At 33.9% G+C, this 24,938-nt stretch overlaps 4 protein-coding genes across 8 annotated transcripts in view; 2 read left to right on the top strand and 2 right to left on the bottom strand.

Moving 5' to 3' along the window:
• Window positions 1-4,319, top strand: part of LOC140838320 (uncharacterized) — a 6,716-nt gene extending 2,397 nt beyond the window's left edge. The window contains exons 2-10 of one of the 5 annotated variants that reach the window (XM_073204533.1): window positions 250-689; window positions 767-854; window positions 1,324-1,676; window positions 1,826-2,153; window positions 2,220-2,334; window positions 2,471-2,633; window positions 2,827-2,988; window positions 3,067-3,155; window positions 3,918-4,319. In XM_073204533.1, coding sequence (XP_073060634.1) covers window positions 435-689; window positions 767-854; window positions 1,324-1,676; window positions 1,826-2,153; window positions 2,220-2,334; window positions 2,471-2,633; window positions 2,827-2,988; window positions 3,067-3,155; window positions 3,918-4,071 — 1,707 coding nt within the window. In that variant the 5' untranslated portion in view covers window positions 250-434 and the 3' untranslated portion in view covers window positions 4,072-4,319. Of the gene's footprint in view, window positions 1-249; window positions 690-766; window positions 855-1,323; window positions 1,677-1,825; window positions 2,335-2,470; window positions 2,634-2,826; window positions 2,989-3,066; window positions 3,156-3,917 lie in introns of all 5 variants that reach the window. The other 4 variants (XM_073204534.1, XM_073204532.1, XM_073204531.1 and 1 more) reach the window with 4 other exon arrangements.
• Window positions 4,320-4,600: 281 nt separating this feature from the next.
• Window positions 4,601-5,741, bottom strand: LOC140838319 (uncharacterized). The gene is made up of 2 exons (XM_073204529.1): window positions 5,514-5,741; window positions 4,601-4,864 (listed from the first exon to the last, which is right to left on the bottom strand). The coding sequence occupies exons 1-2, from the start codon at window positions 5,739-5,741 to the stop codon at window positions 4,673-4,675; spliced, it is 420 nt and encodes a 139-aa protein (XP_073060630.1). The 3' UTR covers window positions 4,601-4,672.
• Window positions 5,514-9,658, bottom strand: LOC140838318 (uncharacterized). Its single transcript, XM_073204527.1, is given in 7 exon segments — window positions 5,514-6,589; window positions 7,567-7,780; window positions 8,180-8,273; window positions 8,381-8,450; window positions 8,539-8,645; window positions 8,647-8,675; window positions 9,289-9,658. Coding segments are annotated over 7 exon segments (1,011 nt in total). The 5' UTR covers window positions 9,587-9,658; the 3' UTR covers window positions 5,514-6,390.
• Window positions 9,659-15,519: 5,861 nt separating this feature from the next.
• Window positions 15,520-20,207, top strand: LOC140838317 (TOM1-like protein 5). The gene is made up of 10 exons (XM_073204526.1): window positions 15,520-15,898; window positions 16,689-16,807; window positions 17,176-17,254; window positions 17,395-17,493; window positions 17,581-17,691; window positions 18,171-18,322; window positions 18,436-18,511; window positions 18,695-18,780; window positions 19,257-19,424; window positions 19,800-20,207. Exons 2-10 carry the CDS (start codon window positions 16,707-16,709, stop codon window positions 20,170-20,172), a joined length of 1,245 nt encoding a protein of 414 aa, XP_073060627.1. The 5' UTR covers window positions 15,520-15,898; window positions 16,689-16,706; the 3' UTR covers window positions 20,173-20,207.
• Window positions 20,208-24,938: the final 4,731 nt, after the last annotated feature.

Below are 24,938 nucleotides of genomic sequence, written 5' to 3'. Positions count from 1 at the left end.
GTTCCCCTTTCTCAAAGCCCATCGTCCAGGCCTCGGATATAGGGAAATCTTATTTTTAGTATTTCTGTTGTTGATAATTAGTCGAGAAGAGTTGTTTTTGGTGTTCAACAACGCATTTGATTTCTTGAATCGTCATTCTACTCTAATTGGATTGAGGTGCTCTTTCTTCTGAATTCTGATATTGTTCTTGTGGGTATCGTTTACTACATTTCATAAAACACTTTTAAAATTTTATTTTCTTTGTGGCAGGCGTGCTAAATTTAAAAGATCTGGTAAATGCAATTGCTACGAAGTTACAAGGTCCATTTACAGTGGGTGCTGAATTATTTGGAAGGAAGGATGGTCGTTTATATCCATGCAAAATTTTGAAAGTTCTTCAGGAGGATGCTAACAGAACACAGTATGAGATTGCATGGCTTAGCAGTGACCATGAAATGAATGGAAAAGTCATAGTAAATGCTGATGAATTGACGGGAAAGAATCCACCTCTTAGTAAACGTTTTCTGAAGTCTTTCATCAAGGACTCTACTTATCGAAGCCTACCTTGGGTCATACATGATTCTTTGGCAAGGAAGCATGGAATCTCAACTGCCCCTCCTTCAGAACTAAAGAATAAAATTTCCATCCAGGATGGACTTGTAGTTTGTAATAGAAAGCGAAAAAAAATTGAAGACAAACAAAAGACTGCGGTGATGTCTGAATTTCTATTTTCCTTTAGTACCTTCATTTTTTTGGGAACTGTGTCATTAATTTTTATTGATTTCAGGAGCAAAATGAAAACGGGCTCAAGGTATATAAAAGGAGGAAATCGGGTGAGGAAATTTCTAAGACCTCAACGTCCACTGCTGATGGAGGTATGCTTTAATTGTCGCGCTTTTCAGGTCCAGCATGGTTATTTCAGTTGCTGCTGTTTTAGTTTTTCCTTGTTTGCAATTCATGTATTCATTTTTGGAAAGCCATCAACGTCCACTGCTGATGGAGGTAGGCTTTAATTGTGGCGCTTTCAGGTCCAGATGGTTATTTCAGTTGCTGCTGTTTTAGTTTTTCCTTGTTATCCAACAAATGTCACATGTGCAATTCATGTATTCATTTTTGGATCCAGTGTAATAACAAGAAAAGGAAAGTTGGGCTGAGGTTAAGTTAGTTCTTTGTTCTTTTTTGTCTCCTTTGTGTTTTATTGTGTACACTTGAATCTGATCATTAGTGCCTGTTGGGATTTTTTTATTTTTCTCTCTTTATGATTTTAAATGCTGAAAAAATCTGTTTTTTCCATCCCTTGTTTTATTATATTTATACATCTCAATTTATTACCTGTTTTGGTAGATGCAGCTACTGAGAATCCAGAAGCTAAAACCATAAAATATCCAATTGATGATCTCTTTGTGGAACCTGCAGAGGAAGATCGGCTTTTGACAGAAAGGCCTTGCCCATGCCGAGATTTCAATGTACCTATGGATTGTGTGGGGAATCTTTTGATGTTATGGGATTTTTGTGGTTCTTATGGCAGGCTATTCAATCTGTCGCCATTTTCCCTCGAAGACTTTGAGAATTCTTTATGTTATAAGGACAGCACTCCGTTGCTTATTGTCGAATCTTATTCAACTCTGCTTCGGTTGCTTTTGAACGACACTGGGAAGTTTTCCATGGCAGTAGAAAATAAAAAACGAAAATCGAAGGTTATACATCTGAGAAAATTTATTTCTGTGACAGTTATTTCTCATCTTAGAAGTTATATTTGTTGGACGATGCATCAATCATCACTATTTTCTTGTTTTAGTTGGTTCTTTCTTAAGTACCCTGACCTCTCAAATTCTTTGTATTTCAGATTACACAAATTAATTGGACTGAATATCTGTGTGATTTCTTGGAAACAAGTTGTACTGTGGATTTTTCTATGCACATCAGTACAATTAAGCGAGGTCATTATGGCCTGTTAGGTATTCATGTGAAACTGGCATTATTTCAAGAACTGGTTGCTCAAGCTTTAGAGACGGGTACTATTCGGGACAAGTTGGATGAGTATGTTGAAGAACGACAGGCTCTTGCTGCAACAAGGAGGGATGAAGCATTGGACGAAGGTAGAAAGAAGAGAGAAGAAAAGGAGCGTAGGAAGTTCGAAGCTATTCCAAAAAAAGAAGTGAAGTTGAGTGAAGGCAATCACAGTATGCCCAACGGTGTTATTTCAGCTATTCCAAAAAAAGAAGTGAAGTTGAGTGAAGGCAATCACAGTATGCCCAACGGTGTTATTTCAGAGAATAGGAATGACAAAGTTTACACTCGAAAAAAGAATCATTCGTCAGTTCACACTCAGCAGAATCATTCTTCAAGAAAAAGGTTGGAGTTGATTGTTTTTTTATTTCTGAAGTAATGACATTTTGGTAGAGATGAGTTCAATGATATGGTAGCCGTCTCTTCATTTTCTTCTGTTTCTCATTTTCCTCCCTTGCTCCCGGATAATTTTGGCGGACAGTGAGATTGAAATTGGGGACGACATATCTGAGAAGAATTCGAAGAAACAGAAGGTTGAACCCAACTCTGTTGAAAATGGTAATCATCTATCGAAGAGGGAGATTCACAAATTGAAGAAACATGAAATCAAGGAATCAATCGAGATGAAAAGCACTGAGCAGAGGGTAATCTATATGTATTTGTTGTTTGGTGGGTGTTATGAGGGTTTTGTGTTTGCTTGCATTTTATTTTTGGCGTCAGCATATGTTTGTGCGTGTTTATTCTCGTAAAAATGGAGAAAAGGTTGATGGAGATGAAAGTAGGTTTATATGATGTGAACTTTGGCGCTGATAGATACGCTATTTACTCTTGATGCAGAAAGAATTTCTTGAACGTGAAATTGAGAAGAGATACATACGCACTATTCCGTTAGGGAAAGACCGAAATTATTGCAGGTATTGGTTTTTTCGACGTGATGGAAGAATATTTGTTGAGAGTTCTGACTCTAAGCAATGGGGCTACTATAAAACCAAGGAAGAGGTAAGGATCTCCGGCTCTGTTATCTTGTCTTTTTTTTTTTTGTTTCACTCTTATTTACTACCGGAAACGTTCTCGCAGCTTGATGCTTTGATTGGTTCATTGAATCCAAAAGGTGAGAGGGAGAGGGCTCTTAAAAAGCAGCTGCAAAAATTCTACAACAAAATATGGTTTGTGAATTTGTGCAAAAGCATTTCTTTCTCTTTTTTGTATGCTATGCTAATTTCCGGTGTTGGTTTCATGCCCTGGATAAAGATTGATTTTGCATTTGATATTAGTTGAAATATGACTGTGTTTGTATATTTAGTTTGTAACATAAAAAAATTGCGATACCTTATTGAATATTTTCCTCAAGAGCCTTAGGAAAATATAACAGTGATTAAGCTGTGCATTTTTCGAATTCAGAGTATGCTGTTCTCCTGAATCTTGAAACAAAACATCTATATTACCATATTTTACATAGAAAATTATCTAAACAAATATTCTCTTTTAAATCGATTAACTCTTCTAAATTGAAAATAATTTGTTAGTTGTTTAGTATTATTTGATCAAATTAAAAATAATAATAATAAATGCAACGTTTATACATCTTTTACTGTTAATGTTTGTCTTTTTGAGCTCAGAATCTTTTTAACAGTTAACAACATTACTTGATCCAGCTTGTCAAAAGATATGGACGGTGCCAAGGTGTTACCCAATGATATTGTGTCAACATGGCCATACCATAACTGCGTCACATTAATGATTAGGCTTCATATGTCCTCTGTTTCTTCTTTTAAAATTCTCGACATGAACATTAATCTTTAAGATTTGAGTTTGACTTTCATATGCTAAAGTTCTTTACTTGAACAACCTCTGAGTATCATCCTGAATCCCTTATCCTACTTCGTTTTAAATTTATGATATTATCCGATTTGACTTCACTTTTACAGTGCTCAACTTCATAGAAGATCGAAGGAGGCCACACAAAGAGATGTACTTGAAGATGATGCCCTGGTTCGCAGGTCAACTCGTGTTCGTGCCCCACCGAGGGAAAATCCTGCCCTTGCCTTCCTAAAGTATGAGAACAAGTGGAAAGATATTTAATCTTCATGTTAAAAGTAATGATGCTACTAACAGTTAGTTTTTCAATAGAACTCAGAATTAATTTTACCATGTGATTACAAGATGAGAGCAAGTGGGATAAAGTGGCTATGCGCTTGTATATACATCCCATTTGAAATCTTATTCATTCTTTTGTTGGGACGATGTTTTGGGTCGAATTGCCATCGGGAATTTTGATAATAATCCCATCTGATGGCCTAATATAAAGGCGTTACTCTTGATATTTGTAACTGGCATTCTGTTTTTTTTTATTATTATTTTGAAGTTTAGATTGTGCTTTTTCTTGTGTTGCTAAAATTATAAACGTCGAAACGCATTTGCGTCCGCAATATGCAATGTTAAGTGATGTCAAAATGACTTCCTAGATTCTTCAAAAAAAAAAAAAAAACAGACTTTCTGCACTGATTAAAAAATGACTTTTAGCGCCAGGTTTTCACGATGCAGTACCTAGTTTCTCATTGAGTAATTTTTTGAAAGAAGAAAAATCCCCTAAGATATAATCACTCGCAACTTAAGAAATTGAAAATACCCTTTATTTGAATATCGTCTGTTCAGTTAAGACAAGACAGTAATAAGTGGAGGATTACATTATCTCAACCACAGCACGTCCAATGATACTACCTTTATCAAGGTCGTTATATACCTCTACGGCCTCCTCAAATTTGCACTTTCTTGAAACAGCTGCCTCCAGATTAAATGCCCCTCTTTCCGCCAACTTAACTAACTTTGGAAGATCTTGCCTTGCCCTACCTCCATACGACCCGATGACTTTTATCTGCATCACCAATTTCTAATAGCTTAGAATAAGGAAACGTTGAACCAAGGATACAAGATAGTTGGCAGTTGCGGTAGATAAAATGAGTTAACCATGTCGTATCCCAGTTCTTTAGTTCCATGAGGGTTCTTGATTGAATGTGATGATAGTGAGGTGTGGCCTTAAATCGAATCATTGATGCTTTAACAAACACTTTGTTATACGAAACTGGAGACAGATCACATCGACGTAACGTAACAAAAGATCTAGAATGATCGTTCCAAATAATTTTTTCCTACTATAATGCAGCATCTAGGCCAAATGCCGCTGAGAAAGGAGTCGAGAAAATAAGGAACAAAAGTTGGCAAAATTCTTCATTTTCCTCAACTTCAAAGGGTATAAAACTTCAGAAATTTTAGGTCACCGCCAAATGAACAAGCACAACGTAATGATGGGAGTGTGCATAGACAAACACATAATGTTGTATGCGATAACTTAATGCCCCTCATAATACAAATAGCAATTACTTTTTCAAATAGCACTGGATCCTAGTTTTATTTACTCTAGACATTTGGACCATGAAGTAAATTTTGAGCAGCTGTGAAATCTGAGTATAGCAAGGATGACACTAGAGACTGTATAAAGTAACTGGAAGAGATAGGAAACTCACCTGCCTACGAACCAAATGATTTATATCTACTTCTCCTTTAGCGCCAGAGAGAGTAAGGCCAATCATCACAGCTTTTCCTCCATCTCGTACGCTTTGTACGCATTGTGAAAATGTCTGCGACCTTCCTAAGGCCTCCACAGCAACGTCCGCACCTTTTCCTCCGGTAATTCCTGAATAGATATTCCAATTTAGCGATTTGAGAAGCATTTTTCCTTTTGAAGTGATCATCCTTAAACTATATTTTATAGACGAAGTGAAAATCTTTTTCACATGCATGATAACCACAGTAATTCAAATAATTGAGATTTCACATTGAAATAAAAACATCTAATGCAAAATCTATCAGATTCGAATGCCAGAATGAATTATCAAAATTTCTTATCCAGAGATGAGGATGAATAGCTCAATGTGTTGGATCTATTTATAAGGACTGCTTGGCTTAACTTTTTGCAAATGGCTCATTATATACATGATCAATTGACTATAACTAAATAGAAACGGCGTAGTATTATCAGAAGTAGAATGAATGAAACTAAAGCCTCAGCACTACAATAAACGCTCTTACAGAAATTATAAAAATTTGGACTGCCAGATCGTGCTTGTAGATAGGATTGGTGGTATTGAGTTACACCAACAATAAAGAATAACGGTGCTCGGAGGAACTGATGGAAGCAATGAAAATTATTGCTTGAATTTACCTTGCAATGGAAATCAGTTAACAATAAGGAATGAGTCTAAAATTCAAGCTGAGCTCTAAAAAGTTTCCACTAAATCGACACAAAAATACATTAAAATGATATTCTTATCTTGTGCATCCAATTGACCGTTTATTGGAGAGAGAAAACTTGATATAGTAAATATGGGTTTAACTTGGTTGCTATGGTAGTAATCTGTAATTGTTAAAATCAGCGAACTGGGAGGGAGGAGAGCGTACTTTAATTTTTGTAACAGCGTCTTCCATTCGTGCATTTATGGTGTGAGTGGCTCCAAATATCTTAGCTTTCTGAAGCTTCTCATCTTGGACATCCACTGCAATAATCTCAGAAGCCCCAAATGCCCTAGCTATCTGCAGACAACTGTTTGATTTTTACAGGTAAAGCCACACAAAGTAATCATGACCGAGTTACAAGTATTCGCAATCCATCCAGTTACATACATAAAAATTGTATCGGTACAAAGTAAGAAAAGAAACCTCTGAAGTGCTCTAACAAGTTCACCAGATGACCAGGTTTGTAAATTGGTTATTGTAGAATAAGTAGACCACATTCGTAATCATGGTCTCGCAAAATGAACAGAAACCAATAAATACTTCCATATGCCCTCTCTGGCTTATGATCAACATGCTCTAAAATCACCGAATATTTAAGGCGAGCGTTAGTGGTCTACAAGGGATTGGGGTAACAAGAAGGTCAAAAAAATTGGGGAAACAGTTTTTAATTTAGGAAAAATCAGAAGAGAAACCTCAGATGAATTAGGCAATGGATGGACAAAACTGAACGGAGAAGAGGAAGAAAGAAAGAAAGAGGTAAAAGATTGGGTAACTCGGAAGTTGGCACTGCCAGTGTTTAACATCAAAATCAGCAAGCAAGCTTCAAAACTTTTGAAACATCAGATTGCATCAAGATCTATATCTGATCTTTCTTCAAAAAAAAAACCCAATATCTCATCCTTCCTCCCCTCTTCCAGCTACAAACTATGAGTTCGATTGCTGCGATTTGGATACGTATGTTTCAAAAAATCTACAGAGTTGATAGTTACATTATATTGCACGGACTAGCTGGAAATTATGATTGGTTCTATTTACTCTTAATCTTAACATTAAAAAAACAGGAATTTGGGATAGCTATCACAAGGCTATTTGTTGTGCTCAATATGGTACACCTCGTATTATGTGAACTGATAAATAAAGGAAACAGAACCCCAGAGAAACCATTTATCGCCAGTACTGTCACAAGATTCTATTCCACGCTGTTTTGGACTTCTATGACCGACCACAAACAATTAATCATAAAGGTGTGAAGCTTTCATAACATGTGGTGGCTTTTCTTAGTACCTTGAGCCAACTCCTCCAATACCAATCACAGCAATGGAATCACCAGGATGCACCTGAGCAGCATGAGCCATGGCCCCGTAGGCAGTGAAAACTGCACATCCTAGGATGGCAGATTCCGTGTAAGGCAATGAGTAGGGTAGAACTGTAAGTGCATGTGCTGGTACCACACAATACTCAGCGAGGCCTCCCATGCTATACATATATGCTGGCTTGCCTGCAGAACCGGAACTATTAACCACATCTTATCACCAAGTTTATTAGCCATTAGCTTGCCAGAGACAGGTGAACCGCCCATTGACACACCCAGAATAAACTTTGAAAATAATGCAGATCAAGTTTTTTCCCGTTATTCTATCCTTCTTTATTTCTGTTTCTTCTTTTGTTTCGGGTAGATTTTTTTCCTTTCTTCTATCCATCTTTCTTTATTTCTTTTTCTTCTTTTTGTCTTTCTTCAGGCTCCGTTCACTTCAATTAACACCGAAAACACACCAAAATACACAGATACAAACAAAAAATCATATACAGCAGGAGAGAATCTACTTTTAGACGTTGAGACAAATGAATAGTCGCACTTGATGATACTCTATAGTAGAAAACTGAGTTAGGAGTGTACCATTACGGCGGAAAAATAGTCTTGTTTCACCATCATAAAGTGTTCCTTTTGCTCGATTGTATTCAAAAAAAGACTCACACAAGTCATCTTGACCCTGTTTTAACCCAAGAGATAATGTTGTCAACATGGCGTATTTACTAGCTAGCAGAGTGAGTTAAGGTTCACAAATGAACATTTAAAGGCATCTCTTAGAATACTTGCCTTGGAGCAGTAGAAACAGCTTCCACAAGGCATTATAAAGGCCCCAGCAATTCGAGATCCAACAGGAAACCTGAAAGAGAACAGCAGATCAATTTTAGTCAGTCTCCATAACTGTATGATATGCCAAAGGTATTTTTTTTAAAAAGAATTAATCAAACCTTTCAATGATTTTTCTATCACTAAGCGGCCCATGTTCCACCACCTCCCCAGTAATCTCATGCCCCACAACACAAGGGCTGGGAAAAGGAAGCTCACCTTTGATCACAGTGCAGATCGGAGTGGCAAACTCCACAGGCTGCATTATTCAAACATGACAAGCAAAAACACCCTATCATTCTACAAGTTTATAAATTAAGTTTCTGAAACACGTAGAGTTGAGGAAAACTGAAAATTATATACACTCCTAAACGCTCTCCTATAGAAAATTCTAACGCAGAGTTCTGGTTTGATCCACTTACCAATCTCCCAATATAGTAAAAACCTTACTCTAGGCTGGAGTTGTGGTTAACTACCTGTTTCTAATTCTTTCATTAAACAGATTGGGGAGTGGACCAAAAATTTAGTGCGACTTAATACATCTGGGAGACTGCCCTGCTTGCTCCAGTGGATCCACCACTGGGGTGGATGACAGTTTACGATAAAAAAATTAGACCTTTTCCAGTTAGCGATGAAGGCAGATACGCATTCATTTTCCTTTTTCTCATACCACCATTTCTAAAGTAAATTCCTGACGTTTACATTTAAAAAAGATTGTTAATGACGATCAAACACATCAAATCAGAGTTCCATTTACTCAATCATTTTGTTCGATCATGTGTGAGACTTCAAGGAAAGAAAAAATAAGTACTTTCTTTACAGCAAATCGCACGACCGTGTGACTACAAATCAAATTCGAATCAAAACAATACCCTTGGTTTTGATGAGAACTTCGTTGACTTTAGGGCGGGGCATGTGGAAATCTTCGAAAGTGAGGGGTTTATTCGGTTCCCAAAACACTGCTCCACGCATGTAAGATGACTCATTGTTGATATGGTACCCCGCAGCTGATGACGTGACACCTTTATTGTCGGATTCCGTCGAATGCGATCTGATACTATTAGAGTAACTGAATGAATTGGACAACGAAGAACTGTAGGAGGGCACTGCTGCTGTTCGGCCGCCTCTGATAACCTTGCAGAGTATGGCTGAGCTCCGGTGAAACGCCATGAGATTAATAATTAATACACTGCGATTCCTAATCAGCGTTTCTTCGATGTTTATCAATTAGCTATCTGAATTTTTTGGTAGTAAATCCATAATTTATTCTATAATTTTAAAAATCAATTCAATTAAATAATGAATTTTGATTTTATATTTATGTGTGTATGAAAATATATTTATTTTATTTATGTCTTTAAAAAATTAAGAATATAGTTATCGATTTTTAAAATTGAAATAATAAGATATAAGAGATTAGATAAAAATATATTTGTAAAACATAAAATTGAGTGACTAATAAACATTTTTAAATGACAAAAACTTGTGTAAAACGGTCTAACGGACCGTATTTTGTGAGACGGGTCTCTTCTTTGGGCCATCCATGAAAAGTATTACTTTTTATGCTAAGAGTATTACTTTTTATTATGAATATCAGGGTTGACTCGTCTCACAGATAAATATTCGTGAGACCGTCTCACAAAAGATTTACTTTTTTAAATTATGAAAAAGTTTCATCCACATGTCAAAAGTTAATATAAGATATTTGATTTTAATTAATAACCAGTGATCCTTTATATTTTTTCAAAGATAATTACAAACAAAACGTTATCTTGAATAATCAACTTGTCTTTTCTTTACTTTCCCTTCATCGGACGTTGTAATTAACGCACTATTACACGAGCGAGTCTCATATGAGATCGTCTCACGGATCTTAATCTATGAGACATGTCAGCCCTTCCCATATTCACAATAAAAAGTAACACTCTTAGCATAAAAAATAATATTTTTTCATGGATAACCCAAATAAGAGATCCATTTCACAAATACGATCCGTGAGACCGTCTCACACAAGTTTTTGCTCTTTTACATATATCCAAATATGTTAACTAACGACTTCTGATTAAAGTCAATTCATGAAATAAAAAAGTATGTGCATATCATTGTTTTATTAGAAGACATTCTTGAACAACCAAAGACATCTACTACTGTTCATGATTGGTCGATCTGATGTGCATGATGTGTTTTTTCTCTAAAAAAACACGATGTAATTACAAAAACTATTTATAATTTGTTTATACAGTGCTTAAATTTTTGTATTTTTTAAAAATAATTTAGCGATTATATTAAATATATATGTGTAGTTTTTTGTGGGATAAGAGTAGTGTTATTGATACAATCCTCGCACGGAACAATGTCATTTAAGAGTCAATTGTTATTTGAAAATTAAAATTGTTTAGTGAGATTAATGTATAATCATTACTTTAGAAAAAAATGATCATACCAAAATATCAAAATAGTTATTATTCGAGATAGATTCTTTATACTAGTTATTCTGCATACTCGATGCATGTGTGTACGGTTTTTTTTATAATTATCGAGAGTTTAGAGTGGGATTTGACAAAATATCGAAGGACTAAAGTGCTATTTGAATTGTTTGAATTTAAAAAAATATAAATAAAAGTGTTTTTTAAAATTTCAAAAACAAAATTGTAATATTGGAATGACATAAAGGTAAAATGGGAAAAAAAATTTGGTGTCTATTTTGTCTCTATTAGGGCCAACCTTAATATACAGTACTAGTTATTCTACACACGCGATGTATGTGTGTACAATATTTTTTATAATTATCGAGGGATTAAAGTGAAATTTGACAAATTATTGAGAGACTACAGTGTTATTTGAATTGTTGAAAAAAATAAAAAAAAATAAAAGTTTTTGTTAAAATAATAATAATAAAAAAATGTAATATTAGTATCACATAAGAACAAAATTAGAAGAAAAGTTGGTGTTCATTTTTGTCTCTATTAGGTCCAACCTTTATATATAATATTAATATAGATATAGACGATAACCAATGACTATATTCACATGTTGCATTCATAATAATTAATTTTTTATATTATTTTTTTTATTTTTAATTGAAAATAAATCAAAATAATACCACTATAATCTTCTCTACTTGGTTAAAATAATACACTATTCAACAATCTTCAATTTCTGTATGATTTAACAATTTATCTGATTTATTCCAGAAATCGACGAATTTCAAATATTATCAAAACTATAAAATGTATACCCCGAATCGAATACCTCATGTCAATGATCCAAAACTAAAATCAGTTCGTCAATTGGATAAATTGATAAGTAACACAATCGAATAGAAAATTTAAAATTCTATTCTTTCTTTCTTCTCGCTCTCCTCTGTATGCACACTTTCGAATGAATTCAATTCATTCCATTCATACTTATCTTTCTTTTGTTTTTTAAAAAATATTATATTATATAATAATAATAATAATAATATATCCTTTGGACCAGTCAAACGATCAAATTTTCCAAAACTCAAAACATAAAACTTGTATATCTTTAAGTTTTCTACGTTATATTTAAATTTCAAATCATTTGGACTTGATATGACCAAATTATATTATATTTTATTTTTTAACAATCATTAATTATTTAGTAATCTCACGTTACTAAATCAACAACTTATAATATTTAATTCAAGCATTACAATTACCTTTAACACATTTGGCTCTAGAGTGAGTCTCATGTGAGACCGTCTCACGGATCATAATCTGTGAGACGGGTCAACCCTACCCATATTCACAATAAAAAGTAATACTCTTAGCATAAAAAGTGATACTTTTTCATGGGTGACCCAAATAAGAGATCCGTCTCACAAATAATACCCGTGAGACCGTCTCACACAAGTTTTTGTCTTGGCTCTAATGTATATAATTTTGTAATTGAGTTTGACTTTTTCAAAAATTTAAAAAATATTATATGTATATGTTAATTATTATTTATTATTATTAAGTTTGAGATATCGAGAATAATTAATCTTATAACGTAATGAAAATTTTAAAATAACAACAATATTCATTTAAAATTTATAAGTATCCAATTTTCATTTAATAAAAAGTTATAAAAACATATTTTAATAAATTTATGTATCTTTCTATCATTGTCATATCCACTTTCCAAAATTTGTAAACTACGTTTTCTTTAATTTTTATCCAAATTTTTTTAATTTTTAAATGATTATGACATTCATAATATAAAAAATTATTATAAGAAGACATTATATTATTAAAATTATGGATTTTTAATCGTTTGATTGAGATTGGAGAGTTGTTGTCAGTTGTTATTAATTCTGATTATATATTCGGAGTCTACAAAATATATGCTACACATTGATATAAAGTTTTCGTAATTTGACGGATTATAAAATAGTTATTATTTGAAGTTAATTGATTAGGGTGTATTTGATAGTAGTATTGTGAATTAAATACACCAGAAATATTAATTGTTGAACGATAAGAATTTATAATCGAGTTTTATATTTTATTGAATTAATTTTTATTGGGCTATTTGATGTTATGTATTGAGATTGTTATGATTGTGTTGATACATTGACAACGATCTGATAATTGTTGTTGAATTATTTAGATATATCACAAGCCTCGGGATCAAAGAAATATCCATATATACTCGATTACCAGGTACGTGTTGACGTACGAGCATACGTTGTTATTGTTTAGTATTGATAAATACTATTATATTGAACGATGGTAAATCACCAGAATTGGATGATTTGATATTATATTTGTTGTTGTTTGTTATTGTTGATGTTATTGACTGTCGTTGTTGGGATACGTCGCGTTGATGTTGTTCGTTCAACGATATTGCTGTAGCCGGAGTTGGGGTGCGACGTATTGTAGATGTTATTCGTTCGACGATATTGCTGTCGCCGGAGTTGGGGTGCGACGTATCGTCGATGTTATTGTTGCAGTGTGATGTTGTTGAGGTTGTTGGCTGATTGTCCAGAAACGGCAAATGAGATATTTTTGTTATCATTTCATTTATATCTTATGTTGTTAATATAACTGTTATGTATTACGATGATGATTGTTGTATATGCTCATCTTTTGGGGGTTGTTTCTGTTGGACATATTACAGGATTATGTCGTGAGACAGGATAGTGGTGAAGAACTAGGTGTGTCTAGTCAAACAGTCCTGTAGTTGATAATAGATAGAGACAGTATAACTTATTGTCTTATTTGAGTTGTATGCATGTATTTATTATACTGTTTATGCTACACTGATGTAGATAGTGTGGTGATTGCATTATTTTGTCGTATATGCATTATATCATGACGTCGTCGAAAAGAAATTTTTTATGCATAGTATGTGACATGTACATGGCGAGGTTTGGGACATCACATTAATTCTAAAAAGAAAAAAAATATTATTAAAGTTTATAATAATAATAAAATATATATCACTGGCAACATTAATAAAATAATAATTTAAAAATAATATAGATAAAGAAAACATAATAGAAAGTGTGATGGATGTGGTGTCAATCCATTTGCAAGAACAATCCAGTACAGCAAAGCAAACAATGACCCTTTGTTGGGTTGCCGGGCTCTCCTTTACTTCCTTAAATTTTCCACGCGCCTACAGTTTAATTATAGCCACGCGCATCACTCGCTGGCACCATTTGAACACGTGGAAAGCAATTATTTTAACAACTGCTTTTTAGATATCCACTCATCTTCCGCCACGTACCCACATCCATCGAAGTAAGTTTATAGCGGTGCCACTCTCTAATTGATATTGCCACTCCCTGTTTCTTTTTCTATTCATATCTATAAATTTAATTAAAACAAATATATATATATAATAGAATTTTAATTGAGAAAAAAATATATTAAAATTACATATATTATTAAATTGAATAAATTATAAAAGAATGGATTATAAAGAATGGACTGGTTTAAATAATGTTATAAAAATTACTAATTATTTATTCTTGTAACTTATAAAAATATTGCAATTCACTAAAGATAAAATTTATCAAAACATAGCAAACATAAAAAAAAAATTATATCCCAAGGTAAAACATATATTTTTCGTCCTAATCAAATGTTACAATAAAACTTTCCTCATTTTTTTAAGACTATGATAATCAAATGCGGTACATATCATAATATTAGTCGTCGATACACGGATTTTATTTGTATAACAAAATACACGAATATTATGTATGATATATACATAATATATTTGTATTTTTAAAGTATTTCGACAAAAAATATTTATATATACTTTTGTGTTGTGTAGATAGTCGGGGATGTTTTTTTTAAAAAAAAAACAAATGAAGAAAAAAATATTATAATTATATTTATAAATATTTTTTGAGAAAAAATGTTATTTTAGACAAATTCAAAATTATGCCATAACCCTAAGTGAGAGATAATTAGAAAAATAGTTGGTCTACTGTGAGATAAGTTAACTATGCTCATATTTACAATAATAAGTAATATTTTTTTACATAAAAAATAATATTAATTTAAGAATGACCCAAATATGATATCTTTATCACAAAATTAACTCGTGAGACCATATCATAAAAGTTTTTTGTGCTAGAAAAATAACTTTGGTCAAATTTTTTTCCAAAAAAACTCATATTCTTAAGTGTATTTATAACCGATTCCTGAAGAGATAATAATTTTTGTGTGAGTCGGTCTCACGGATCGTATTCGTGAGATATATATCTTATTTGGGTCATCCATGAAAAAATATTACTTTTTTACAAAGAATATTACTTTTTATTGTGAATATGAGTAGGATTGACCTGTCTCACAGATTAAGATCCGTGAGACGATCTCACATAAAACTCACTCAAGTTATTTTGTAAAATTTCCCTCCTTCCAAATGGTTATTTTAGAGTGGTCACGTCTTACAATTTATATATAGTAATAGATGTGGGAAATAAATAGTTTAGTTCGAGTTGAAAAAAAAACACACACAAACAAAATCTGAACAGCAAGGGTATTTTTGTAATAAAAATAGCGAGTGGATTGTTACAAGCAATTATTGGAGAACTAATAGCGTAAACAGGCGCCGCTTTGATACACCCCATAATTTTCACGACTCTGCCATAAAGGAAAGAAACCCGGACACAAACACTAATTCGATCGTGAAAAAACCATAAACATGGATTCTCCGATTGCACTTTTTAATATTTATTATTTAGAGATTTAGAAATTTGAGATAGTAGATATAGATTTTAAAATAAATCTAAGTATTCAGGAGAAAAGTTAAATCACGGGAAAAAAAGAACTAAAGCCAATTAAAATTTTAAAAAAGTTTACGGAGGAATCTCGATTTAGTTCATGTCTTCATGATTGGCATACATATGTAGACAGTTGTATATACGTGTCAGCACTTGTTAGAACTATACATACATACACGCATACTCACAGATTGGAGTGTTGCAGCTTCTGGTTTTACTGTTTGCTGGTTTCGCAGGTGCGTGTTTCCAAATCTTGGTGTTTTTGGTTTTGGTTTCATCCTGATTGAAGGGTTTTTGCCTGCAAATTTGTGGACTACATTTTAAGTTTCATCGACGAAGAATGAAAATATTTACACTTTTTATAGAACTGTGAGTTGGGATTTTTGTATGAGATCTGGATGCAATTATTGTGATTTTTTAATTTAATATTTTATTTTTATTTAGTTTACTGTGATGAGTGTCAAGAAAGTAAAGGTTAAACCAAGGAATTCATTAAGACCCATTTGTTTTCTTTTGATTTATTATTTGAATTTGTGAATTATCAGCAAGAATTACGATTTAATCAATCAGAAAGATGATGATTTTTTAGTTGTTCTAGTTTGTAGTCCCTTCAGAAAGGGATTAAACTGCGAGGAGCAGGAGTCGTCGTGACTGTGAGCTGAATTTTTTTAAAAGAAACGTCACTTTCAATCTCTTGTTTTTTAATCTCGACTTAGTTATTGTTCATAGAAACGTTAATCACCTCAGTTGACCTTGATCACATGCTCGGATAGCGACCAGAATGGTACATTTTAGTAGGCAGAAGAAATGCCAAATCCAGTCTATCAAACCACATTCTATTTCATTGCTAGATTTGGTCAAACATTACAAAAACTAATTTAAAAATTTTCATAACGGGGATCTATCTCCTCCCTCGTTACTTGGCACTTGCTGAACCCATCCAAGGAGATAGGTCCTGTATTTTCAGTTAAATATCTACGAAGAATTTCTTCGACGATGATGATAACATGATCGTTTTACTTGCAGAAAGGATCATAAATAGACATGGCTGCCGAACTTGTTAGTTCTGCAACAAGCGACAAACTTACTGATACCGATTGGACAAAAAATATTGAAATATGCGAAGTAGTTGCACATGATCACAAGTAAGTTTTTAGTGCTTCAGTGTAGCTACTATTGATGTGGAGGTGTTGTATGTGTGTTGTTGTGTTACTCTTTCTGATGTTGATTGGGATTTTGCCATGTTCATTTGTGGTAAATCTTGCCCTGAGGATTTTCCTTCTCATTTCATGGCGTACATAAACGTTCTTCCTAATTATCCATGATGTTGATATGTTCCTATTTGTCGTGAAACTTCTTTTTCACTTGGTACGTCTAGATAGATAATGTCCTCTTAGTTATTGTGATGTCTTAATGTTACATAAAATACAGAAGAATCTCGTGTTAGGCAGATGATATGCCTTGAATACTTTACGCTTTACATTCAACACTATTTGTCTGTTTTATGCTGCAGACAAGCTAAAGTTGTCATAAAAGCTATTAAAAAACGTCTGGGAAGCAAACACTCGAACTCTCAACTATTTTCCGTGATGGTGAGTGCTTCTGTACTTTGAAAGTTCTACTAATTTTTGTTAGATAAGAACTTTATCATCCTTGAATGATACATCTTCTGACCGCACTAGCCTTACTTACGTGTTTGTTTCCCGGTTTCTGTAAAACCGTTTTTTCTCAGTTGCTGGAAATGTTAATGAATAATGTTGGGGAATCTGTCCACAAGCAGGTTATAGACGTGGGAATTCTTCCTATACTTGTTAAAATTGTTAAGAGAAAGGTGGGCTTTAATGCAATTTCTGTCTCTTGATAGCTGGCTGATTAAATTGTATCATTTACTAATTCTTCTATCTCTTTTCTCAGTCAGGACCTTCCTGTACGGGAAAAGATTTTTCTTCTGCTCGATGCAGCTCAGACGTCTCTTGGTGGAGCTTCTGGAAGGTTTCCTCAGTATTATAGTGCTTACTTTGAATTAGTGGTAGGTCATCACTGACTTATGTAGCATTTTGTAATGTTTACATCATGGTATAGTTTTCAAGCCTTGTGTAATCCAATACTCAATCACTTTGTTTCACTAAATCAAAATCCACTATATAGTCAGTGAATGTTAATGTGGCCAGAAAACAACACACTGCTGTTCGTTAGTGCCTGTTAACTTCTGATAGAATTTGAAATTGTATACTCTATGTATTCTGATACTGACCTAACATATTCGTTCCACTTGTATATAAATGTCCTCCTATAGGAAACTTGTAGAGTAGGAGCATGGAAACTGATGCAATTATTATATTATTTGAAGAATCTGTAAATAAAACCAGTTAAATTAGGGGAGATTCTGTTCCATTGAAAGTGTTGATTCCCCTTAGGAACGCGAGAAACAATATACTCAAGGTAGAAGTGGTAAGGCCTTCTGGGTTTTCTTGGATAGAGGAGCTTAGAATCGCCACTCTTTTTCAGAATGCAGGTGTGCAATTTCCTCAGAGGCCTGAAGACGTCCCGATACCTCATTCATCAAATGTGAATAAGAATCCACCAGATAAGGAATCTACTGCTCCTACAAGTGAAAGAAGCACACCACAAGCACGGGATGAAAATGTTTCTGGATCAAGGTATCTGTTGTTACAGACGTACGAGTCTTATTTTTTTCTTGTTCTAATAGGAAGTGGAGCCCTTTTTCCAATCTTTGTTTCTTGTCTTAAAATTTTAATTTATTATTTGTCAGTCTTCTTGAAAAGGCTGGTACAGCACTAGAGGTTTTGAGGGATGTACTCAATGCTGTTGATACTCAACATCCTGAGGTATTTACTATTGTAGAAAATCGTTTTTGCCTATCATCAATGATAAGAATGCTATTCTTAGTCTTTGTATCGATAAGTTTGCCATTAGTCTCTGTGTGGTCCGTTTCACCACCGTAAAATGTTTCAGAATTTTCTGCTATTGTTATTCACCAGCCATTTTTTCTGACTTTATTTTCCTTTCAGGGAGCTAAGGATGAGTTTACCCTCGATCTCGTGGAACAGTGCTCATTCCAAAAGCAACGAGTAATGCATCTTGTTATGACTTCTAGGTAAGAGCACCTTCATATAAAGTATTATACTCGCACTCGATATAAACTGATGACAATTTATGAAGCATATTAGGCAAGCGTGCTGGAATTTTGGTATCGAAGTTCAGCGCAGCGCGCGCACACACACACACACATTTTCATTCTTGCACTGCAAAATCTATAAACAGGAGTAGCCGCCTAGCAATGAAATTGGATGTTTGGTTTCTTTTATAGTTCCAAGTTTGTATCAATTAAGGTCATCTCGACTACTCATTTTTGTGAACTTTTAGCTTTTCTATCTTCTTGTACGGCATAAACTCCATCCAGAAAAAAACTTGTTGTGTTGTATGTACTACTGATCGACAGCCATATCAACCATAAAAAAATTAGAAGGTATTGATTTAGGTAGACCAGGAGAAACCATGGCATATTTAATATCAAGAATCTATTCCTAGTTATTAAGTTGCTGTAATATATATCGCTTATGTATCTTGTAGGGATGAAAAGGTGGTTTCACAAGCGATTGAGCTTAACGAGCAGCTAGAGAGAGTTTTACGAAGGCATGATGCTCTTTTAGCTTGCAGGACAACGTCAACTCCAAATCATATAGATCATCAACAAACGGAGGTAGAAGAAAAGGAAGAAGCAGAACAACTTTTTCGACGGTATGTTTATAGATTATCTATGGTTTCTATATGATCAACAATTGCTCTTGCTTTTCTCCGAGGCATATCAATCAAAATGTAATACTTTAGCTGATTTTTGTTAGGTTTTTAAGTTACCGTGTTTCATATGCCGCCGCAACTAATAATAGTGACAACTAAGCTTGAATGGCTCTCTTACAATAGATTTAGTCTTTTTAGATTTGGATTTTCCTCTCGAGCTTCTATCATAATATTAGGTCTTCATACAACGGTAGAAACACCAATTTATTTTCATGGTCACTCTTTTCTTGTTCAGTTATGTCATAGAAAGATCGTATCAGCTACTGCTACCTCTGCCTTAACATAATCGATCCTAAAAACTCCCCATTTGTACAGGACGAGGAAAGGAAAAGCTTGTCTACGGCCAGAAGATGACGGAAACCACCCGATAGATAGACCGTTGGGATTGATGGGGCGTTCCGTGCCATCTGAAATGCTCCATCGTCCCCTCATACGACCTCTAACTCTTGAGCCACAACAAGAAATGGTTAACCGGCAATCACCCGTGGAGTCAAAACAAGAAGTCATTACAGGTAAACCCGTAGTTACAATCCCACCACCACCAGCTAAACATGTGGAGCGCGAAAAGTTCTTCCAAGAGCATAAACCTGAGGGCTCTACCGCCGTTAATGGCCATATGCGAAACCTCTCATTACACAGTCGAAATGCCAGTAGCTCTCGCAGTGGAAGTATGGATTTCAGTGACTAAAATGGTGTTTCTTTTGTTAGTTATTTTTATGGATAGGATGGATGTTTTGGTGTTAATGTGAGATTGCTTGGTTGGAAGTATTTCGTAGCTGAATTTCTTTGGATGATGTATAATTTAACCATATGTGGAACTCATACTTCTGGACTAAAATATGATAAAAATGATATATTGCGTAATTAAATTTGAGATATAAGGCATTGTTTGGTACATGAGATAAGAGTGATATTGATAAATAATCCTCTTATCCCATGTTTGGTATCTTTTTAAAAAGTTCATGATAATATCATGGGCTCTTGATAAATAAATTTTGAGAAGGATAAAACATCATTTGTAAGAGGTGTGATAATTTTAATGTAATGATAAAATACATTACAAATGACTTAATTATCCCCAATTTAAATGTATTTAAGTTAATGTTAAATATTTATTAAATACATACATATATACAATATATAGATACATATATATACACACACAAATATATATATACACACATGTATATATGTGTATATATAAATATATATATATATATATATATATATATATATATATAATATTATATATGTATGTATATATATGTATATATATATTAACGTAATTTAATAATTGAGAAATGCAAGTAATTACAAAATCTTGATAACAATGAAATATAAATTTTTGTGATATGGATAATTTTGTCATTATAATTTAATATATAAATTTAATCACTATTGTTAAAATCATACCAAACATTCAACATATTATCTTATCATTATATTTATCCTTATACTATATATCACTTACTTATCATATCATATGTACCAAACTGTACCTAAAGGTATAAATGTGGAGGCATTTGTGGTCGATTTTGACATCAATTGATTTTTACGAAAATATTCTATTTATTTAGATAAACAATTTTTTCATATAATTTACTCATAACTATAATACGTAATTCGTTTTAAAAATTCGAAAATTTACATATTATTTCTACCAATCATATAATTAATATAATAGTATTATCTTTATCAATCAAATCGTCAATGATAATAATCAGATATATAATAGTCACTATTTGGGTAAAGTGGTGGACAGTCCCTAAACCAAACTATGTTTGGTCCTAGCTCCCTGGAGAGACAAAAGCAAATTTAAAACCCAAATTTACCCTTATCTATATTTAAATGTTAATTGATCCCGCGCTTTCGAAAATGGTATCAGAGCGAAAGGTTAATTTATTTCAAACACAAATTTTATGATTACTAGTAACTAATTGTATGAGAAGGAGAATTTTGAAAAATTATGAATCCGAACTTCGGTTCAAAGAAAATAATTTACAAGGAATATTCCAATACTTTGGAATATAAACAAGTACATCTAACTATAGTTAGATATCAGAAACAGAAAGGGAAGCTACTGCAACCTCAGGTAAAATCTCAGGTAAACTTATGATTCAAAATAATAAGTTTCTGGAGATAGTTCCAGATTCCTCTAAGCTCTCTGCAGATCTTAGGGAAATTCAGAAGACAGTACAAAATTATGGCAATATGCTGTATTTTGTACCGCAAAGAGTTGAGAAAATCATTGAAACCCAAGAAGAAATTCTTGAATTATTAAAGGATATTCAAACAAGAATTCAGAAACTGGAACAACTACCAAGTTCTAGTAGAAGAACTTCAGGAGGTTGGTTACCACCATCTTTTGGTACTGAACCTTTGTTACATCAACAAGGGAAGGCCAGAGTGGTGTCAAAACCTTTGACTGAAGAAGAAAAAATGATCAATCTAATCAAGTCCGTCTCAGAAAAGAAATTCATCTGATGACAACTTTAGAAAGGATTGGTTTAGAGGATCTACAAGAACTTGTGGATTCTTTCGTAAATCTCAAAGTAGTAGATCTAAGGATGAACACAACAGTAGGTGAAACACCACCTGCTATAACCTGGTCATCCTCTCAAGAACCACCAAGGGAAAGTGTGGGATCTCAAAATGTAAACATGAGAGAATCTCAATCTGATTTCCATACTGGTGGAGGATCACACCCAGCAGGGACAAGGGCAAGGAGAAATCAGATTCCTTTGCACCAAACACCTTATGGGAAAACTGTTTTAGATCATATACATCCTTACGGGGTTATGCTTAACCTTGATGTATTAGACTTCAAAAACAGAGAAGATCTCATAGATGATTGGACATCTGCTATGAGAATTGCAGCAGGAACACTCGATCTTAACAAAGAAGGATTCATTAAACTTTTGGAAATGAGTCTTATGGGATTAGTGAAAATTGCCTGGGATATGATTTCATTAGACATGAAAGAGTCAGTCCTAGCTGGTGAATCTCTTAGTGAGATCGCTGGAAAAATGGCTACCCTATTTAAAGCACACTTTATAGGGATAGACTATTTCAACAGTCAGGATACAGAGAAGAAGAAGAAATATACTCAAGCTCTGTATAGTCTGGAATTACATGATATATGTTTAGTGGATGAATACATTATGTTATTCACTAAATACAGATGAAATTCAGGAGTCGAAGAAGATATAGCTATGCAGCTTTTCTTCGCAAAAATGCCAAGCCCTTAGAGAGAAATGCTCATTAGGGAATACGTACCCGGAACTCCAGATACGTTAGCACGAAGAGCCTCTTTCCTTAAAGGAAAATTGGCAGAATGGTGTCACATGGCAGCATTACAAAAGAATTACAAACGGTTAAGGGGTATCAACAAAAGAACTCCTTTGTGTTGTAAGGAAAATGATCTTCCAACAATTATTGGAAGTAAACCACATGAGCATAAGAGAAAAATTTTAGGACTCATCCTTATGCACGAAGGGGGAGAAGTTCTTGGAAACCAAGAACTGTATGGTCTAGACAGAAAGCCAGATCTTATAAATCTGGACAAAGAAGCGGACCATCGAGGAGTAGGATATCATCCCAAGCATCGAGTACATCTCGAAGTACAGGAAGAACACCTATAAAGAAAACTTTCAGAAGAGCTCATACTCGGGCTAATGAAAGTTTCAAAGACTGTAATTGCTGGACATGTGGAGCAAGAGGTCATATCTCGACCAATTGTCCAGAAAATGAAAAAAGAGGTATTAAACGCTTCGATCCTACTCCGGATATTGAAGAAGCAGTTTATTACCAAGATCTTATTCAAGTATACAGATTTGAGGATATGGCCTCAGATGAAAGTATATATGAAGAAGAAGAAGTCTTAAGTCAGGAAGAATCTGATGGAACAGAATCGAAATCTGACTGAAGACGAGGTGTTTCGACACGAAACACATGAAGATTTGTCTGGGTTTTTCAGCCAGACACCTATATCTCATAATATGGTTCACAGAATCATGAGAGAAAATCCAAGTCTACAGAGATATCAAGGTTTCTCTGCAGGACAGGTAGAAAAGTTCTTAGGAAGTCTTGGCCTAAGAAACAGAAAGCATCATCTAATCTATAAAGTTTCTCGAAGGGAAATGGCAATCCCGATGGAACTTACAGGAAATAGAATGGAGATGCAGTTAATTCCTTCCGAAGAAATCAAGGAGGAATTACAAAAACTCAAGATAGAAGTAGCAAGGACCATGTCCTGGATTCATATCGGAGCAATCCAAATTATGATAAAGGCTACTTTCAAAGAAGGGATAGATTCACCGATTGATATCGCTATATGCGATAAAAGAATGGGGAATCTACAAGATTCAGTACTGGGAACAATATCAGGAAAGCTCTGTGCAGGAAAGATTGTAGGAGTAATTTATCCAAGGATAGCCTACAACCTGGCAGATCGAGATTTCAGCCGAGCCTTGACATTACATCAGAACTTCAAGGAAAAAAGGCTGATGAAAGAAGGTAATAGGCCATATTCTATTACCTATCAAATTTCATACACTCTATCTAATACACATCATTCTGAATTGTTTATTAGAAATGAGTTTATTGAAATCCCTGAGATATTTGGAAAAGTTGCTCAGGCAATTTATCCAGAAAGAGTTGAGTTTCCTTTAATACAGGAAACAGATATCCAGATCCAAGACAAACCGATTCTACAGAGGAATCAAAGTCTTAGACTGGAATCAAGAAGACTATCTTTTCAAGGAGATAGAATTACAAGTTACAGATGGGATAAAAAGCCTGTCATAGAAACCCAACAGGAGTTGAAAAGTTTTTCTACAATAGGAAAACTTAGATGCCCGGAAGGGTGGAAAGAGGTAGAAATAGTATTTGACATTACAAAGCAAATGAATCAATTTCCTTGTAATTCAATATACTATTTGGAACAACCGATGATAGGAAATTACCAAGGACTGATTAATATCGGAGAATTGGAGGTTCATATTCAAGGAATTCCAGGGAAAGAATCAGATCGACTGATTCTTGGACTAGAGTTTCTCGAGGAACACAAACCTTGGAAACGTCTAGAGTATGGAATGGAGTTTATAGCAGAAGATAAGATGTGGAAAGTCCAATGACCACAAGTCCATTCTCCATATACATTCCGATAGGAATGTTATATGAACAATATAAGGCAGAATACTTTGCTGCTTATATTGATTCAGGTGCTGGAATCTGTACAGCAAAACGAGGAGTTTTTCCAAATAATTTGGAAGAAGAATTACCCAAGATTGCTGGAAGAGATTTTTCCAGAAGAATCTGAATTTTATGTAAAGGAATTAAGATGACTGAAATTATGATTGGAGGTGCTGGACAAACACCTTGGTACAAGGTAAAGACACCACCAATTTATTTTCATGATACAGGAGCTGACATATTGTTAGGAAATAATTTCCT

Source organism: Primulina eburnea, chromosome 8, assembly GCF_022965805.1.
Source record: "Primulina eburnea isolate SZY01 chromosome 8, ASM2296580v1, whole genome shotgun sequence".
Taxonomy (NCBI): domain Eukaryota; kingdom Viridiplantae; phylum Streptophyta; class Magnoliopsida; order Lamiales; family Gesneriaceae; genus Primulina; species Primulina eburnea.
This window is presented reverse-complemented; position numbering and strand designations above follow the sequence as displayed.

Excerpts from the sequence above, each read along its gene's own strand:
- LOC140838319 (XM_073204529.1), bottom strand. The coding sequence starts at position 5,741 with ATGATCACTTCAAAAGGAAAAATGCTTCTCAAATCGCTAAATTGGAAT. Across the intron at positions 4,865-5,513 it reads ATCATTTGGTTCGTAGGCAG|ATAAAAGTCATCGGGTCGTA; the intron begins GTGAGTTTCCTA and ends TTGGTGATGCAG.
- LOC140838317 (XM_073204526.1), top strand. The coding sequence starts at position 16,707 with ATGGCTGCCGAACTTGTTAGTTCTGCAACAAGCGACAAACTTACTGAT. Across the intron at positions 18,323-18,435 it reads GAAAATGTTTCTGGATCAAG|TCTTCTTGAAAAGGCTGGTA; the intron begins GTATCTGTTGTT and ends ATTATTTGTCAG. Across the intron at positions 18,512-18,694 it reads TTGATACTCAACATCCTGAG|GGAGCTAAGGATGAGTTTAC; the intron begins GTATTTACTATT and ends TTTTCCTTTCAG.